Consider the following 18,646-nt stretch of genomic DNA (forward strand, 5'->3'; position numbering starts at 1 on the left):
TAATACACTGACTATGGATAAATACCCCATACAACCCCACTTAAAAAAATCTGAATCATCCCTTTATGCATTTAATATCTGCCATAGGGTCAAAATTATTTGTTTAGGGAAATAAAAACTCAATCTAAATGTGGGAAAAGCTACCAGCATCAAAAATACATCAAGAAAGCCTTCTTCATTTTTACCCTGTATACACACAGCCAGAGCCCTACATTGCAAGAGTTTGGTCACTGCTATTTGTCTGGAATGGCAATACCATACCCAGCGGACAATTTTTAGTATACTTACACGCCCTGATTCAATGTCACTAATGTCACAACGTGGCCAAACTTTCCAGCAGCGGCTCTGGATACAGTACGCAACCAGTCATAAACTATAAGTCACACTACCTTAAGAAAAGCACTGCTTTTAAAAAAAGTTTGACTCCATTTAAATTGTAACAACTTATTTTTTGGCCCAGTGGCTGTCCACAAGAATCAGCTTTATCACTGATTTTGCATGTCTACTCTTTGCAAATTCTCTTCAAGGTAGACTTTTTGAATTGTTGTCAGACTTTTTTGGCGATTGGTTCGACAGCAGCAGAATGTCATGAATGAAATACATGAGATGAGCGTGTGCAGGAATGGCACTATCTCATAGTTTCCAACCAAGTCCTGCGTTTGAGAGACAAAGAGAGAAAAGTAGTACTATTCACACCCTCTGGGAACTGAATCCACGTCCAGATAATCCACATCCAAATAAATAAGAGCAACACACAAGCATTTAAATGCTGTTATAGTCCAGATCACAACAGGCTGCTCTGAGAAGTTCAGATCCTTTCATGATTGTTTTAGGGTTCAAAATACAATGCAGGGAAGTAGCATAAAATTTATTTTTCCTTCTAATACTGAGTAAGAGCTTGTTTTATCAGGGGACAACTTTATATACAAGACAGTGTCAACTGTATTCATTTCTTCTTGTAAAAACAGGGAAAGTCATTAAAAATACAATTTGACATAACAATCTATACAATGTAGAATCCTCATGTACAAGAAGTAGATGTTAATTTGATTTTTCTGCAAGTTACTTGCTGCACAGTGTCCACTAGGGCTGTCAGCTTTTACACTGAACAAGAGGCTGGTGGGTAGTGGACAACAGTAAACAAAAAAAAAGGACAGTAGGGCCTGAAGTGGATGTGTCCCAGGGTGTGAAACTACTGAAAGAAAGAGATGGTCTCTTTTTTTGCGTCTTTTTTGGCCAAACCTCAGCTTGACGAAGCCAAACAAAAGAGCGAGGGAGTGCTTACATTGTGGCTGAAGTGTTAGGCACTGCAAAAAAATAAAATGAGTTTTTTTTTTCATGTTTCTGATAAAACACAGTAAGGCAATTTGATTATGGCTGACTGATAGCAATAATATAAGTGTCTGGTCTGTCGTCTGTAAAGTTCAGCAAATTCTCAATTTAGACTCAGGAGAGAAACAACACTTAGTTTTTTCCATTTTCACCACCCATTTTCAGATTACCTGTGTAAAAACAGCTACAATCAAAAATGAGGCACTTTATAAAAGAGTATATAGATATCTAGGCTATATAGTATTAATCATTATATGTATACTGTATATTTTATATACCATTGTAATGTGTCACTTTATATTATAATTGTGTTAACTGTTATGCAAATGAAGAAAACAGACTACAGTATGTACTATAGTTTCTGTCGTTCTACTTGTATACTGTAGTATATACTATAGTATAATATACAGTTAGAATAGAAAAGCTCAGTTGCCAAAAAAAGTATTTGCACTTTGACTTTGTTCACTTTTTTGTGCTACACAACATTTCAGAATGCATTAACGCGAGGTCTTATTAGGTCATAATGAACTATAAGCGCTAAATAGTTTTATACTGTCATTTATACAGTTTTCATAAATATAATCATTTGTATTTCAGTCTCATTTGTATCCTATAATCCTATTAACAAATATGTATGGCTTTCTATGAGGGCTGTACAAAAATTATTTGGTGGGTTGGGCGTGGAGGACAGGTGTTGAAGAAGGGACCTTGCACCGCATTTGGCAAAAAAAACTTGATGTGTGTAGTATGAAATAACCTGGATTTTCCAAATGATTGGGACCAAAGAGTAAGCAAACTAGAAACTTACAACGGCCGAGTGGTGAATTTACAGCGGCCAAGTGACTGAATTACAGCAGTGGGGTAGCTAACTTATGGCAGCTGAGCAGCTAATTCACAGCAGCTGAGCAGCTTACGTACTGCTTCCAAACAACTAACTTATGGAAGCTGAGAGGCTAACTTATGGTGGCCGAGTGACAAGCATTTGACCGCTGAATGGCTAATTGACAGCAGCCAAACAGCTAACTTAAAGCTGCTGAGTGGGTTAACTTATGACGACTGAGCAGCTAACGTACAGCTAGCTCACGGTGGCCGAACAGCTAACTTACAGCAGCCACAAAGCTAACTTAAGGTGGCCAAGCAGCTAATTTACAGCAGCTGAGCAGCTAATTTACTGCTGCCAAACGGCTAACTTACAGCTGCCGAGCAACTATCTTACAACAGCCAAGCGTCTAACTTCTGGTGGCTGAGTGACCAATTTACAATGGCCAAGTGGCTAACTTACAATGGCACAATGGCTATCTTACAGTGGCCAAGCTGCTAACTTATGGCAGCCATGCAGCTGACTTACACGGCCAAGTGGCTAACCTCAGCCAGCTGAGCAGCTACATTCCAGTTTAGCCCTCTGCTAACAGTTTGGGTTAAAATGATCAAATCATGTGGCCCTTCTTGACTTTGAAATGCTATCGGATTGAAATGTGCTTTATAAATAAAATTGGATTGGACAGAATGTATCATATCCCAGTTGTAAACAAGTAATTTTGCAGGGTTATGATGCGCAAAAAGTGTATCCACTGATTTAAAGAGGTCTCTATCACAATGTAAGTTTACCATAAAAAATTTGGACTTTGTAATACCACATTTGGCTACTATGTAAAACTGGCTTCAAGCCAGGCCCACTTCCTGGGGTTTGGGGTTAAAGGGGGCCAGAGAAGGAGGAGGGTTTTATATATACATATATATATATATATATGTTTTTTGGTTGTTTTTTTTTCATTTTAATTGATTTTTAGTTAGTTAGTATTTATTTTTTCTTTCTCTTCTGCAAGGGTGGGCAGGGGAGCGTCTTTTATTTTTTTTCTCATCCCAGTCATTTCAAAACTACTCAGCTTCTCTCACTAACAAGTCTGTCATCAGGTCTTTCAAGACATTGACATACATACAATCTAATTATTGTCTCTACTGCATGTTTGAAGCCAATTTGATTAAGCTGTTTGCATGCACAGCGGAAGAATGTTATGTTAATTTGGCCATTTTTCTGCAATGCTGTGTACTGTGATCACTGAATAAATGCACTGTTGTTTATCTATGCACCTGCATTTTTTCAACAGGATATCTGTACAATCCACAATTTCCCTAAACTGCTGTCATGTTGTGACACAAATACAGCATATGTGATTCCAATGTTGTTGTTTTTTGTTATCTGCAGTTACTTAAGGTTTAATGTGTAAATACTGTTTCTAGTATTCTGGGATTAAAAAAAACAACATTTTTGCTTAATTCAAAACTACAACATGGTGAAGAAATAATTTTTAAAAAGGACTTTGTTTGCATGCTGGGCTGACAGGTGATCACTTTCCCATCAAACCACTCTGATGCACTGACTGGACTTTCATTCTGGCCCCAATTGAGAATCAGCTACAGGATGTGACAGGACATGTTTGGTTTGTGCATAATGAAAGCTGGGGCTGTATAAACATGTACCCAGTGAGTGCACAGCTAAAGCTTTACGGATAACGTTCAGTTCTGTGTGGAAAAACACAGAGTAACAATTTGACAATTTTGAAAGGACAAAAAGAAAGCCATTTTTCTAATCGCTCAGCTGCAAAATAAAGATCAACTCTGAGCACAAGTGCAACAATGTGATGTTGACTGCAACGTGAAAATGAAATCGCAATCATATATTACACTTCTGTGGATTTCATAAAGGTTGCATAAGATGTGTGGGATTTTCACACAACTGTTTTTTCTTCTTGTGTGAAAAACTGACAGAAAACATAAATATATATCTAAATTTCATTTTTCTAACTCCATAAACTGTACTTAATTATACCTCAGAAATTAAACATTTTGAAGTCTGTGTGTAGCACAAGAAAAGTGGTCAATAAGCATAAACAATTTGTTGAGCAACTGCATATAATAAATTAAATATGTGTACAGTGACAGCGTGTATGAGTGTATGAAACCTCTGCCAGGCTGTATTTCCTTCTTATTTTGAATAAAAAACACATCTGATGATCATTTAACTTAAAATGACAGAGGATGATAAATGGAAACATAAACCTTGAGGATTGAAGTTTGGGACCCATAAACAGCTGAGACTGAGTCAGCTGCCACTTTGAGCTTTGATTTCCGACAGTTTAATAAATTGGCTCATGCATCAGTCACATTGTGTTTTATATTAAGATGCACAGATGGACTTTTTTGTTTTTGTCAAAATGTTCGCCTGAGAACTCTCACACAATTATATATCAAATTTTCTTTCAGTTAAATGATGATCAAATGTCTTTTTTTTGTTCAAAACAAGGAAAAAGCAAAACCTTTTTCTTTACCCTGCAAGTGTGTGTTTTGTGTGTGTGTGTGTGTGTGAGTGTTTGGCACACGTTTGGTTGACAGAAAACAGCCGACGGGATGGGGATGGGTTTTCCAGGGTTTTCAGTGTTCAGACTCCAGTGTACAGTTCTGTTGTGGCAACAGGCTGTCCTCTCACAGACTGAGTGTGGAGCTGTCACACCGGCGTCACGCTCGCATCCAAGATGGAGATCAACAATCTGGAAGAAAAAGAACAAAAAGCAGAAGGATTTAGAAATCACACAAAACTTTTTTTTTCAACTGGTTACATTCATTTGTGTTTAATCTATTATTACAGTTCACATAATAATTCAGAGCAAATCTAATTTAAGTCTCCACACTGAAGGTGCTGGAGAAGGTAAGGCAATTTAGACTAGATTATATATATATTCTCTGAAGCATATTGCTTTTGAGCTCCTGCTGGCTGCTTGGGTAAATATCACATGGCGCGTGATATCTTTCAAAAGGGATTTTCTCTTTGGAGTCTCACGCACACTGTTGCAGATGTCAATATTATGTGTCTTTGCGCCAGACTTATCAGTTCCAGGGATTTCTAACTGTTTCTTCTATCTAATGAGCCACCTCGACAAACATTCCTCTCGTTTCTGATCATGTCAGCAAAATAAAAGTCAGAGGCAGCAAGTAAACATCTGGGCTTATGGTTATCAGCTTGGAATCAAATGATTTTTTTTTTCTCTCTCTGTCAAAGTCTACAGGAGAGAAGACTGTGTCTATAAAATGACATAATTAAATAGTAGTTTGTACTTTAAGAGAAGCTCAGCCATAAGTGCTGATAAATCAACCTGTGGGTTTGAGTTGCTTCATCAGTCCAACCACTCGCTCCAACCACTTTCAGAGTCAAACCTCAGCACTGTGTTAGTGTTTACACTGCTGTGTAAAAAAGGTCAGCTGTAGGGGCGAAATACTCTGCATTGTGTGTCACTGTAATTGAATTCTGTGTTTTTCAGTGCAGATATCCATTACTGGGTCATGCTTCAATTGTGGCCCATTTTGGTCTGAAAACTTTAGAAATATGAATTTAGATAAATGCAATTTTACAATATTTTCACTCATGTAACACTGGCATTAATATATCTGTTACCATGTAACTTTTCATCACAATAAACACAGTGATGGAAATGACTGTTGTGGAAATTACATTTTGTCACATTAAAAAAAGGGCTAGATATCTAATTTTAACTTTAGCATTAATTACACAAAACACATAATATAATATGTTGTTTTTCTTGTCATTTGTACATTCAAAGGAAATATGAGTTGTTTGAAATGTGCACGAGGAATGAGACCTAAAACCCAGAAATGGGTCATCATTTTGCACTCCATGTTCCCTCATCTGGAAGTCAATGGGTAATTTGAATGGGTTTTTGTTAGATGCCTGAAATAAGGTTTTTGTTTAACACAAGCAAAAGAGACTTTCACAATTTCATTAATGTGTCTTTTGTACTTGAAATTAATATTAGATAAATATTACATTTAATACTAAATATCCAAAATCTAGCTCTAAACACAAATAAAATATACTACCTATTATATATAATATATATTTTTATAGAGTAAGAAGAATAATTGAGCTATCATTTAATTTTTTTCCCATTTTCGTGTCAGGTAAGTTTAACAAAAATCTATATTTTTTTAATTGATTTTTTATTTCTGACAGGGACACAAAAGTCATGTTAGTATTACAACTGCATACTGTTTTAAAGACTAAAAAAAATGCAGGCACAGTGGTTCATATTTGTAGTGTATGGCACTCATCAGTGTTAGAGAACATGTGTTAGCTGCAGTGTTGGTTACTAATAAGCACTCATATTACTGTAAGTGGATCAAATAAAGATAATTAACTTTTTCCAAACATCCGAGAGCCCGGAGGATATAAGTTACATCACTGAAACAGACTCCGCATCTTGCTCAGAAAATAAACTGCGTCAGTAGAGTACAAACACTCTGCTCGTAATGCACATGTGACAATGAAGTAATTAAATTAAAACATGGGGCACAAACACACATCTTAATCTAATTCTGGTATATTAATAAACATTTTTATTTGAGATGTCTAATTCAAATGTAATTAAAACAGGTGGGGTAATATGATATTTGCAAAATTATATCAGTGTAGCAAAGCCTGTTTATTTGGGGTTTTCATATGCAGCAGAACAGCCAGCACCCTCCGCACATACCGGCATCATATATTTAGTTCCATTATTAGAATATGGCGGCTGTTAATGAAAACTCACTGTTTGCAGCTTATGGAAGGGGAGGCACATCCAATCATTAATCGCAGTGTGAAAAATTACATGAAAGAGTCATTTACAGAATATTAACAGGGCCTTCTTTTCCTTGGTATGCATGTTAAATGCATAAATAAACTCTTTGCAATCTAAATAATTAGGCAATTATTATGATTATACATGCACACATAGAGACTGGATAGCATTGGATAAATCAATCATGCAAATGCCGTGGCTGCTCCGAATAAATACGCTGCACAAGTTGTTTGTTCCATTTAGTCCTCTGATTAGTATTTATATTTACCTGCACATGCTAACACACTGCCTCCTGCAGCTTTTATTTCCTCATATGTAAAAGCAATGCATCGCTAAGCATTCATCCATTAAAAATGTACTTTAACCATTAAATAATCGCCAAGTGTGCAGCGTGAGGGAAACCTGAGAGCAGCCATGTGAAATCCTGCAGCCTATAACACCCCCACACATAAACATAAACACCTGGCCCGTGTTCTCTCCCCTCTACCTCCGTTTATGTGAAATGGCTCATTACCAGCAGACAAATCAATTGGCTTTGCTCTCTGAACACCCACTTGTGATAATAAGAGACTCTACAGACATCCCACGGCCTGGAAACACAGTGCTGCCCTCCAGCTCGAAGCAAAGGTACACATCAGGAAAGGATAAAAGGGGAGGAGTGCTGTCTGTGGATTATGCATATCACATAAAACGCTCACATCCAGCCAGACAAACATTGCCACAAATTATGACTTTTTTTCCCCTTTCACCTATTTTCAAAATCTGTTTTCAAAATAAATTTAAAAAATAAAATAAAAAATAAACAGTTAGGGCTGCAACTAACATTTAACTTTTTTCGATGTTTCTATTTATAAAATGCCCATCACATTTTTTCTTTTTCAATTTAATTAAATCCAGTTCAGGGAGGCTTTATTGGCATGACAAAGGTGAAACAGTATTGCCAAAGCACATTTTAACAATGGCTTTCCGCAGGGAACAGTATAGAACAAGAACAACAACTTCAAGCTATATTTTCAATAATTAATTATTATTAATAAATCAATTAAATAAATATTAAAATATTTTTTAAAAAAGACAGCTTGTTTAATTGGAACAACAGCCAATAACTCAAACACATTCTGTTTATCATCATAAAGGACTAAGAAAAGCAGCAAATTTTGCTAATGGAAAGTTAGAATCAGTAATTTAAAAAAAAAAAAAAGTTTTATCAGATAAATTTTTTGTTGATCGATTAACTTCTAAATTAAGCACTTTTTACAAGAAACTTACCAAAACAGGTGGCCAAAAAGTTTGCTAAAAATTATAATTATTTTGAGTCTATATTTTTTTCCCCACCACACCCTTTTTGTGTTTACTAATTTTGTGCTGATTTTCCTTAATATCATGGGAAAACTCCTACCAAGTTGGTCTCTGCCTTTTTTCTCATGTTTTTTATTTCAAATAAATCAAACCATTTTGCTCTGGTTTGAAAGGGTTAAGGCATCTGAATGCAGCACAATTAAAAACTGATGTGTATCCAGGTTTAAAAGGGTTAAAAAAAATATATTATTAAGATGAGGTGTGTTTGCAGTCTAGGTAGCACTTACCTTGACCATCCTTTCTACTGTTCTGGTGTGCTCTCAGTTCTTCTGATTTATAGAAATCAATACTGGCGTAAGTGTTGAGGGTGGAGCCGGCGCTGCTGCCCATCGCACTTCCTCCGATATTGTAGGCGGCGGAGGTGCGCTCCACTCCGGCTTGAGGGCTCTCCTTAACAGCCAGGTCAAGGTCGATATAGTTAAGGCCTTGTTCAGCAGATGAGGTGGAGGCTTGTGGTGGAGGTGTGGCGGATAAACTCGCTGCCTGCCTGTTTTCCCACAGCGAGCAATCCAAACCATGCCGATGGCTCACCGCCTGGCTGCCCTCCGGGAAGATGGAGGTAGAAGAGGATGTGTGGCGCGGTAGGGACGGAGGTGAGTTAAATGTCTCTGAACGGTGGCTCGGCCGTCCCTGCAGGTCTCCCCGTACCGATCTGCTGCTCCGCTCAGGAGACTTGAAGGACTTAACCGGGGAAAAGCCCAAGCCTGTCTCCTGCTCCATGGATAACGGCTGACCAGAGTGGATGGCAGGTCGTGCTGAAATGCTGGGATCTGAACCTTTGCTGTCCATAAAGGGAGCAGAAGCGTCTGTTGGCATTGCCGCCACCTTTACTTTCGTTCTGTACCCAGCGTTGCCCTCTGCTGCCAAAGGGGAGGATGTGCTGTGTTCATGTCGGGTTTTGGGGGCAACAGCTGGTGGGCCCTGTGGGGTGCTGAACGTGGATCTAACAGGAGTCAGGGGCATTGAGGACTTCCCTAAATCCATGCTGACGTATTCTGCGGAGGTGGACAACGGAGCGGAGAAGCTGCGGGGAAGGTTAGCGGGATTATCATGGCAGAGAAGCGGTTGATTCACAGGCCGGAGGGTTCCGTGGATCACAGGTTGTCCGCGTTCAGACCTCAAACGTCGTCCTCCGCCATCGTCCTCCTTGAACACAATACTGACATACTCACCGACGTTTTGAGACACTGACGGCAGCAGATTCTCCTTCACCCTGGGCAGCGTGTTCGCTTTCGTAATGTCCGAAGACACACTGAGGGGACGACCCCTCCTTTGTTGCTTCGGACTCTTACTACTTGATCCACGTTTTTGATGATGACGCCCATCTTTTGTGCCCGCAAACTTATACTCTCCTCCAGTTCTTAATAAACTTAACCCTCTCCCTGCCGATACGGACTTGTCTTCCAGGCTCTCGCTGCTTGCTGAGCTGGAGGAGAAGGAAGAGGAAGACATGGAAAGCTGACAGCCTCCTGCAGAGCCCGCTGCAATTTTGTTTCTCTTGCTGTATCCCACTCCCCCTCCCCTTCCAGCACCATCAAGCCCACTGCTGTCCTTTTTTCCTTCCCCTTTGTTCAAATCTTCCTCGAAGCGAGTGTAGAGCGTATGTTGATAGGCTCTCGGCAGAGAGAAGTAGGAATTGAACATTTTTGGTTGCAGTTGGTGCTGTTCGGGGTGGGAAGGCGGTGTGCTGCAGGCGGAGCGGCTGCACACAGGTGAGATGTTCATGTAGTCACTGGCAGCCCGGCTCTCCATGCTGGCCCTGCTATCCCACATGCCCAGTCCGTGTAGGTCTGTGGCGCTGCTGCTGTTGGGAGACATGACCATGTAGCCCTCTGTGCTGGGCTGGCGCATGTGTTGAGGGGGAGACACGCTGTTGTTGGGGGTCATGGCCATATACTCATCATCTGCCCCAGGTTTAGCACTGGTGTCAGACATACCTATCGAGAGAGAGAGTGAAACTGGGGGAGACGTCACTCCAGGCAACATGGACATATAGCCACTATCCACAGCTGCTCCACCTTCCACTTCCTGCCTGCTTTTGTCAGCCCTCTTACGATTTTTCCCTGCATCAAGCTGCCCACCACCAACAGCCAGACCCCCTGAGCCGTGGTGCAAATCAGCTCTGTCTCTGTTTGCACTCTGCGACATGATGGCATATTCTTCATCATCTTCGTCATCTTCATCTTTTCTGTGTGGGGTCAGGCGTTCATGGGCTGCCAAAGGCAGAGAAGCCCTCTTACTCAGTAGCCTGCGTTCTGCCTCAGATTCTCGACTGGAGGAGCGCCGCAAAATACGTCGGCCTTTTGAGCGATGATGGGAACCAAGGAGACCCTCCCGCTGTCCCATCACTATATAGCTCGAGGAGCCTTCTCCGTGTACGTGATGTCCAGGTACAAGCAGAGAGTGCTCCCCAGGACTGGAGCCGTATTCGTCTGAGGAGCCATAGTCGCTCGGCGAACCTGAAACAGAAACTCTCTGAGAAACACGAGGGTAGGAGCAGATCGTCATGCCTCCCACTGCTGCCCCCACTAGGCCGCACTCAGAGCCATGACCAGAGCTGGAGGATAAACTCGGCGCAGGAGAAGGAGCAGGGTTAGGTGTGTAACGTGCAAGGCTGAGGGTAATCTTAGCAGGAGTTGGGGCCCTGGTGGGCTTGGGTCTCAGCGTTGGCGTAGTCGAGCAGGAACCGTTAAGACTCGGGCTGGAGCTGGCCCATGTCCCTTTGGCACTTGCCCCGCCCTCCTCCGACCTAGCCCCGATGCTGGCGGTCCGTGCCCTTGGGAACCCGTGGCGTGACGTGGGTGAAGTGCTTGTGCTGCTGCCACCTGTTCCAGGCGTCTCCGTGCGGGCTCGTCTGGAGAACCCCACCTGACTCGGCGGCAGATTCGGATGATGCCGACGGCTTGGGACGCTGATTGGGTTCGAAGCGGTGCCGCCTCCACATGATGTACCCACAGACTGAGATTTGCTGCGCTGACGGAACTCCTCACTCAGGGCCTTCATGGCCTCCAGCAGGGTCTCATGCATGTTCTGAGCCACCACGGAGTCATCCACCTGCATCCAGAACTCTCCGGGGCCGGTAATCGCCGAGCGACCCACCTCGATGAAGAAAAAATTCTCTGAATGGCCACACCTGCGAACATTCATCAGCTGCAACACCACAGCTGCCACGTCAGAGTTGAGTTTGACAAAGTTGACAGTCTTGTCAGTTAGGCACAGCCGGTAGATGCCCACTAGGTTCCTGGCGTGTCCGAGACCTTTAGGCCAAACCTTGACCTGCCATACTTCCTTGAAGGTTGGAATAGGAGACGGAGAGCTACACTCTCCACTACTGCCATAGTCCTCAGGAGTCTTACCTGGAAAAACAATGAAGAATAGATGAACAGTTAAGGCACTTAATCACTAGAGAAATATTATTAATACACCTACATTTTCAAAAAGCGGATGACCTGTTGAAATATTGATCACAGCCAAAAAATGACAAACCAGTGCAGATGACATTAATAAATAATATCTATCATTACTAAACATGCAAGAATCTCTACTGTGTCTGCCAAGCAACAGTGCTGCAGCTAATTAATTAATTATTTAAGTCTTTTGTGGTAACATCTACTGAAAAGCAGCATGCTCCATTGAGCAATAGTGCATCATAGCTCAGTTCATTGCACATCACATGACAAATTACCGACAGGGGCGTAGCAGCAAATTCTGGGCCCACTGCACACACAGTCTCAGTGGGATCCCTGCTCCTCCTATTTTGATCCATGTCTCTCTTTTATAGTTTTTGGATTTTTTTTTAAGTTTGCTTTCTTTCCCTTACCTTTCTTTCTTTCCAATTTTGGATCCCCAATTTCTGTTTGCGGGGGGGGGCACGACAGTGTATGTTGTGCACCAGCAGCATAAGTAATCACTCATTCGGCTCTAACTGCATTTAGAGACAAATCCGAGCGCAGGGGTGGACTGAAGAATTTTGCGCCGCAGAGAGCTTCCATAACTTTTTTTTATACAAAGTTTGGTCTTTCAACCAATTTATTCAGCCAATTTTAATTTAGTGTTGACACTTTTTACTTAGAAATAAAAAATTGCAAAGCAGGGTTTCCCATACATTCATCTATTTGTGGCAGGCTGCCACAACTACATTATCCACTGCCACAAAAAAGATTTTTGGAGCTGGACTGTTGATTAGGAGCACATGTGGGGCAGAGATGGCACAGCAGAACATCAGGCACATTTAAAGTGAAACTTAACACCCTTGTCCACCCAGTGAGTGACAAACTGCCATGGAGGAAAAAGTAAGTCATGAAGTCATGGACCCACAAAAACATTGCATATTAGAGTGAGGATACAGCACAATATTGTTACATGATCGTTATTTTTTTTACAACAATTTAACTATATATAGGGGTAGGATTAAATAGATTTATACTTCTTCCGACTCCTATTCACACATGTAAACTAGGGTAATTTTGGATGGTATTATTGTCTTTTTTCTTGTTGTTATTCATATTTTTAACAATTTTTTTTTTTGCAAACAAAAAGGTAATCAGTCCCACTTGTCCCCCCACTACGACTACAACGCCCCCATGCATGCAGCAGTATAATCCTGCTTGTTTTTGTCTTGCCAAGCAAGTCTGTTTTCTTCACTGAACAACTAATCACTAGTGTTCTCCTATCCTCAAGAAAAATAATGATCACCACTTGATTAACCAGATATTTTAATGTATTTCAATCTCCTTCTCAATATGCAAATTAACCCTTTAAAACCTGGAATGACATCAGTTTTCCTGTGCTGCGTTCAGACAGCTATCACTAGCATTTAAACCTTAGAAAACTGAGAAAAATTGATTTGATTTATTTTGTAAACATGGGGGAAAAATAATGAGTAACTCTGCAAAAAATGTCCTGCAATTTGCAAAAGATGTAAACGGTGACAGGGAAATAACCTAAATTATAATAAAAGTAAAATAAAAATAAAGCTATGGTGAGATTTTAGATATCAAATAAAGGGGAAATGTCCAAAAAACTGCATGTATTATTTTTTAAATGATATCATTAAAATTAGTTACAGAAAAAAAGGTACTGTAATTTACTTCCTCTTTTTTGTATTATTATTTTCAGGTGATTTTTTGTAAACATTTTTACCAATTTCTTTCTAATTTTGGGGCCATTTCTTGTTAAGTTGCTCATCACCTTCTTCCCATGTTTTTGAATTCAAGCCACTTTGCTCAGTTTCAAAGGCTTAAAGAGGCAAATAGTCAAATTCTAATTAAATAAGGAGCAATGCTGTATTCTGGCTGTCCCTGAGACATAATCTCTACAAAATGGGGGTCTGTTCTCTATTCAGGGTTCCACATCATGACAAAATTAAAACCGGGCAAGCCCATCAGTCTCAAATGCAAAGGATAACAGGGAGGGTGGGTGGTGGTGGTGCTCGGCTCCAGCATAAGGATAACAACGTAAACACGAGGATAACCAACAGAAACACATTTTCCAGTGAGAGCGCACTGACGATGCCATCTCCTCCCTACCAGCAGCACCGTGTAACACAAATGTAGGTTAGGCGAGCGGCAGTCAGAGCTGTGCAGAAAAACAAAAACACAGGCTCCAGCGGAGTGCACCACGATAGGCTACTACTATATGATGCATCCCTTGGATGGTTGCTATATGCCCACTGCGCCATGCAAAAATACACCGTCGTATAAAAACGGGCTGCTTTTAGTCACTACAAGCGATCATCTACATATCATTGCACGAATATGATATTAAATGCATCAGATTATATTTTGCTGACAGAAAAACGATGCAGGTTATCACTGTATTAACGCTTATTGAGATTGTGCAGCACAAACACAGCACATGCCGCCCATAGCGTGTTCACTCGGATCCACCTGCCTCTTGCTTAAAAACACACCGTCCAAATAGCGCAACTTGGACTCATTTATTCTAATGAATTCACTAAGCTAGAGCTGCAGCAAAAATATAAAAACAATCGGAGCCAGTGATATGCAATGAACAATCAGGAATGGCCGAGCCAAATAGTGTATGGAGAACAAACAGCCTAGGGCAGGATAGGCCTGATGCAGAAACAGACAGGAGAAATCACATCACACTTTTCATATCTTACAGTTGCACTGGAGGTCCAGCATTGCCTGGTACCACTCGTTTTGGACCTCCTCGCTGTCTGCAGCGATGGCAAAGCTCTCGCTGCGGGTATAAAGGACTATCATGTGCTTGTTCTTGGAATCTGCCCGCTTGTTGATGTTGAAGCAAGTCTCCAGGTTCAGGACTTTTTTGGGCACAGGTGATTTACTGCGGAATTTCTTCTCGTTCTCGTAATACTCAAGTCGAGCAGGACCATGCTCCGAGGCCGCCCTCAGCACGAAGAACCGCCGGTGCATTGATTTATGCTTGCGGAGATAGCCGCTTTTCTGCACATCTTCATAGTTCTGCGGCTCGGCTGCTTGGTTCTCCATGGCCAAGACAGGGGGGCGAAATATTACAAGACAATAATCTCAGGGGGAAAAATCCATGCGTACTCCTCATTAATCCATTGCAACTACATCCCTCGTCCTCCCCGCGTCCACATTTAAGCGTCCAGCATGTGTGCGACGGCTCAGGATGGGAAAATCAGCCAAAGCATGTTTTGGATCTGGTCTCATACTGTGAATCCAGCAGCTGCAGGAGGATCCGCGCACCGAGCACAGCAGCGTCCGCCGCGGCTCGTCCTGCAGCCCAGCCCAGCGCTGCCCGATCAGCTCCGACCACGGTGCAGTTCAGCTGCTTAAGGACATCTCCTCCACCTGTCTGAGGTTGCCCACAGTCTGTAGAGCCCCACCACTATCAAGCTGGATGGGATAAAAACACAACTTCCGGTGATGGTTTTCAAAATAAAACCATTATTGAATTAAAGGGCCTGCCATCTGTCTGCTTATCTTCTATTCCTGTAGTTTGTCATCAGTTACTGATCAATGATAGGGGTCAACATGGCGAGCAAGACAAACACCACACAGGCTCAGGCAAAGTATAGCAGTTTTGTGAGGTTTGTCCAGTGACTCCTGAAGTTGGACATGAGAGGAGAAATTTTAAACTACCTCATCTAGGGACTGGACACTATTTATCAGAGGGGAATGGCTGGGGTGTGATGTAGTTTTTTTTTGTTTGTTTTTTTTTAATCTTGACCCTAAAATATTTTTCCTTGCGCCTCAAGGCTGGGGAAAAATGCATGACCCTCCCTCCACTTTAAGTAATTATATATATATTTTTTATATTAGTGTCACTTGCAGATAGTATTGGAGACAGTGCAATGAGCAAACAGCACTTAGAGTCAGCTTTATCGCCTAAACAAACAGCTGATTTCTTATGCAAAATTCTCCTTTAACAAGATTTGGAAGAGCCACTGTGAATTTGAAAATTCAATGATAAATTCAGTTTTTCTGGCTTTTATAGATGATTAGATTTGGGCGATTTTAAAAGAAAACACCCCAGTGGGATTTGGGATCCAGGGGGTATTTAAAATTTGACATGCCACCCCTGTTTTGCACCTCCCCTTCCCCCTCATAAATAACAAACTGTCCCTAACGGTGGAAAGTTGTTTCTGTGTCTCACCTCAAATCGGGCCCACGATCACCTATTAAATCGATCATTTAAGAGCACTTTGAATCAAAAACTGTGGATATCATGGCCATTTTAGGAAGGAAAAGTGCACAAACTGTGACTTTGTTTGACTATTTGTTAAGTTTATTTATAATTATGATTAAATTTTGCTAATGATGTTTGGGTCGCAGTGCATGGATGCCTGTCATAGCATAGATTTTTTTTCTCTTTATTATCCTATATTATTGTTTTCTTGATTATTTATCATTATTACTACATCCCTGTCTAAATTGAGTTTCTCTAAAGGTTAGCAACACTGTAGTAAAAGCATAATTTATGTCACTTTCCTAGTGGACAGTGCTCAAAAAAAGATAACCCAGTCATAATAATAAGTTTGCTACAATTGACTCTCTATAAAGGACACACTTAAGTTCTGAAACATGTCACACACACTCTGCAGCATTAAGAACAGCACAGTTAAGCCCTTCACTTGCATGAATTGCTCACTCAGTGAAAACCTAATTTAATAGTCCTAATTGTGGCTTCTTATCGACCACAGATTTACAAGGTTTCATTCAATAAATCACTTGAGCATTAATGTGTTTTGTTGTGACCACCCTCCAATACGCTTTTATTGTGAAAGCCAATCTGCCTTGTTTCCGGTCTCGCCTGGCTCTCTCCGGCTGGCTTCACTCAGTTTTTGCTAGACTGGCAACTCCAAGCCGGTGCCAGTCAAATGCCAGGGGGGGCTTCAGGACTGATGGGGTGCAGAGGTACACGGTGTTCAGCGGGGAAAGATTTCGGTCATCAGCATGTGGTTTAATTCAGTATTTATTGAGTCCACTGACTGAGGAGGAAAACAGCTGCAGAAGTATTGGAGAGGTCAGGGCCTATGCAGCTGAAGGCCTGGGAGATTTTTGATTTTGTGCCGTTGAATGTCATGCAGCATATTTTGCAGAAGACAAACAGCCTATACAATAAACCAGGGATACTCAACTAACTTTGCCTGGAGGCCACTTTTGTAAAATGACAAGAGGCCAGGGGCCAGTCCCAGCAGCCCCACACATGTTAGGATTTTAGGACATTTCTAGGATTTTAAGACATTTCAAGGATTTTAGGACATTTTAAGCATTTCAGGAAATTAGGGGCTTAGCTAGGACCTTTGTTGAAGGATGCATATATCCTGCACTGGCACTTTTTAATGCTATTTTATGCACTCTGGTAACTTATGTATATTAAAAATACAAAAACAATTCCTACTCTATATTACTTTACTTTTTATTGCAAATAAGAAAATGCTTGATAGGGCCACCCATCATGCTATCTGTGGCCAGATTTGGGCCATTAGATGAGTATCATTGCAGGAGACAAAGGGGACCCCAGTAGAGAGATACATCTAATATTACAGTGGCAGGAAATATATAATATATAACCTTATTTAACCCTAAGTAACAAAAAGCTACAAAACATAGCAGTTTAGAAGGAAAGGTTCTCATACTGTCAATGATACAATCTGTGGTTAAATCCCAGCGGTGTGCTTGCATCACCAAAGTGCCAAAAAAGGTTTGGCATAGCAACCTGTCAAACCGATCAAATTGTCCTCATAGCAACCCCTGTAAGTGGCAGATATAAGAATTGCTTTTGAGCAGACATTGTCATCGGGGCAAGGATATCACTTTTATAGGCTATATTCCTTCTAGCAGTGCAGACTTGATCTGTATGATTTGGAAAATAACAAGTTAATCATTTTACAAAGGCACAATTTAAAATCATGTATTGTAATTAGAGTTGCATTGAAAGATTTTAAGATCTCATGACCACAGAATGCAAATAGAATCTGTCACAGAAGAAAAATCTGATGTTTCTGTATTTCTTAATTATCAAACTTGTGTGAAATTACATTTTTGATCAAAAATCTATGTAAACCGCCTAATGAGGATACACAGTGTGACGTAACCTCAGCTTCATAGAGGTTTTGCTACAACAGAAAATCCACTCCGTAAACATGAATCGGATTTATCATCATTTGCAGTATTCAGGATGAAACTGTGAAAAAAACACTTTGAGGGTCTGTTTACAGTGTGCAGCGTATTGCACAGAAGTTGCATTATGTAAAGGCAGCCTCATGCTCTCATTGGATTGTTCCACTACAGAATAAAACAGAGTAACAGTGCTCCAAAGCTTGTTAGCATCACTGGAACTTGCTTGGTGATTTACGGTGAAATGGCGAGGTAAGACTTGCTTTGAGTTACTGTCTCCTCTTTATAACTGAGTGGCGTTTTAATGTTGCTGATACTTTAAATGTCACCCCTTGTTTCTAAATCCTTTGCCCATTCACAACACGGCTGTTTGGAAACTCAAAGCTTGTTATAATTTAAAGGTATGGATCACTTTTGACAGATAAAATCCACTAACTTGGAACATATCAAGATATAAATGGAGTATCTGCAATTTAAAGTGTGATTTAAGGGACTCTATTGAACTTATGATTTATTTGTGTACTTCTTTTGAATCCTAACTTAATGCACTTTCAGGGCACCATTGGGGAAAATAGCCTCAACACATATGGGCGGATCATGAGACAACAGGTCCCTGGGCACACACAGGCAAAAGGCCCCACCACATCTCTTACATAGGAGCAAGACATAGAGTTCTGGGCGCTTGACACTTTTTAACAACAACATTATTTGTGGTTTTATGTCTTTTTGTAAATGTTTTGCTCTTTTTTG

At 40.9% G+C, this 18,646-nt stretch overlaps 1 protein-coding gene across 1 annotated transcript; it reads right to left on the reverse strand.

Annotated features, from left to right (window-relative positions):
* Positions 1 to 4,697: 4,697 nt before the first annotated feature.
* On the reverse strand, positions 4,698 to 15,037 carry si:ch211-284e13.4 (insulin receptor substrate 1-B). The gene is made up of 3 exons (XM_042499874.1): positions 14,449 to 15,037; positions 8,552 to 11,680; positions 4,698 to 4,880 (listed from the first exon to the last, which is right to left on the reverse strand). Exons 1-3 carry the CDS (start codon positions 14,795 to 14,797, stop codon positions 4,873 to 4,875), a joined length of 3,486 nt encoding a protein of 1,161 aa, XP_042355808.1. The 5' UTR covers positions 14,798 to 15,037; the 3' UTR covers positions 4,698 to 4,872.
* Between the last annotated feature and the right edge of the window lie 3,609 nt (positions 15,038 to 18,646).

This window comes from Plectropomus leopardus, chromosome 13, assembly GCF_008729295.1.
Source record: "Plectropomus leopardus isolate mb chromosome 13, YSFRI_Pleo_2.0, whole genome shotgun sequence".
Lineage (NCBI taxonomy): Eukaryota > Metazoa > Chordata > Actinopteri > Perciformes > Serranidae > Plectropomus > Plectropomus leopardus.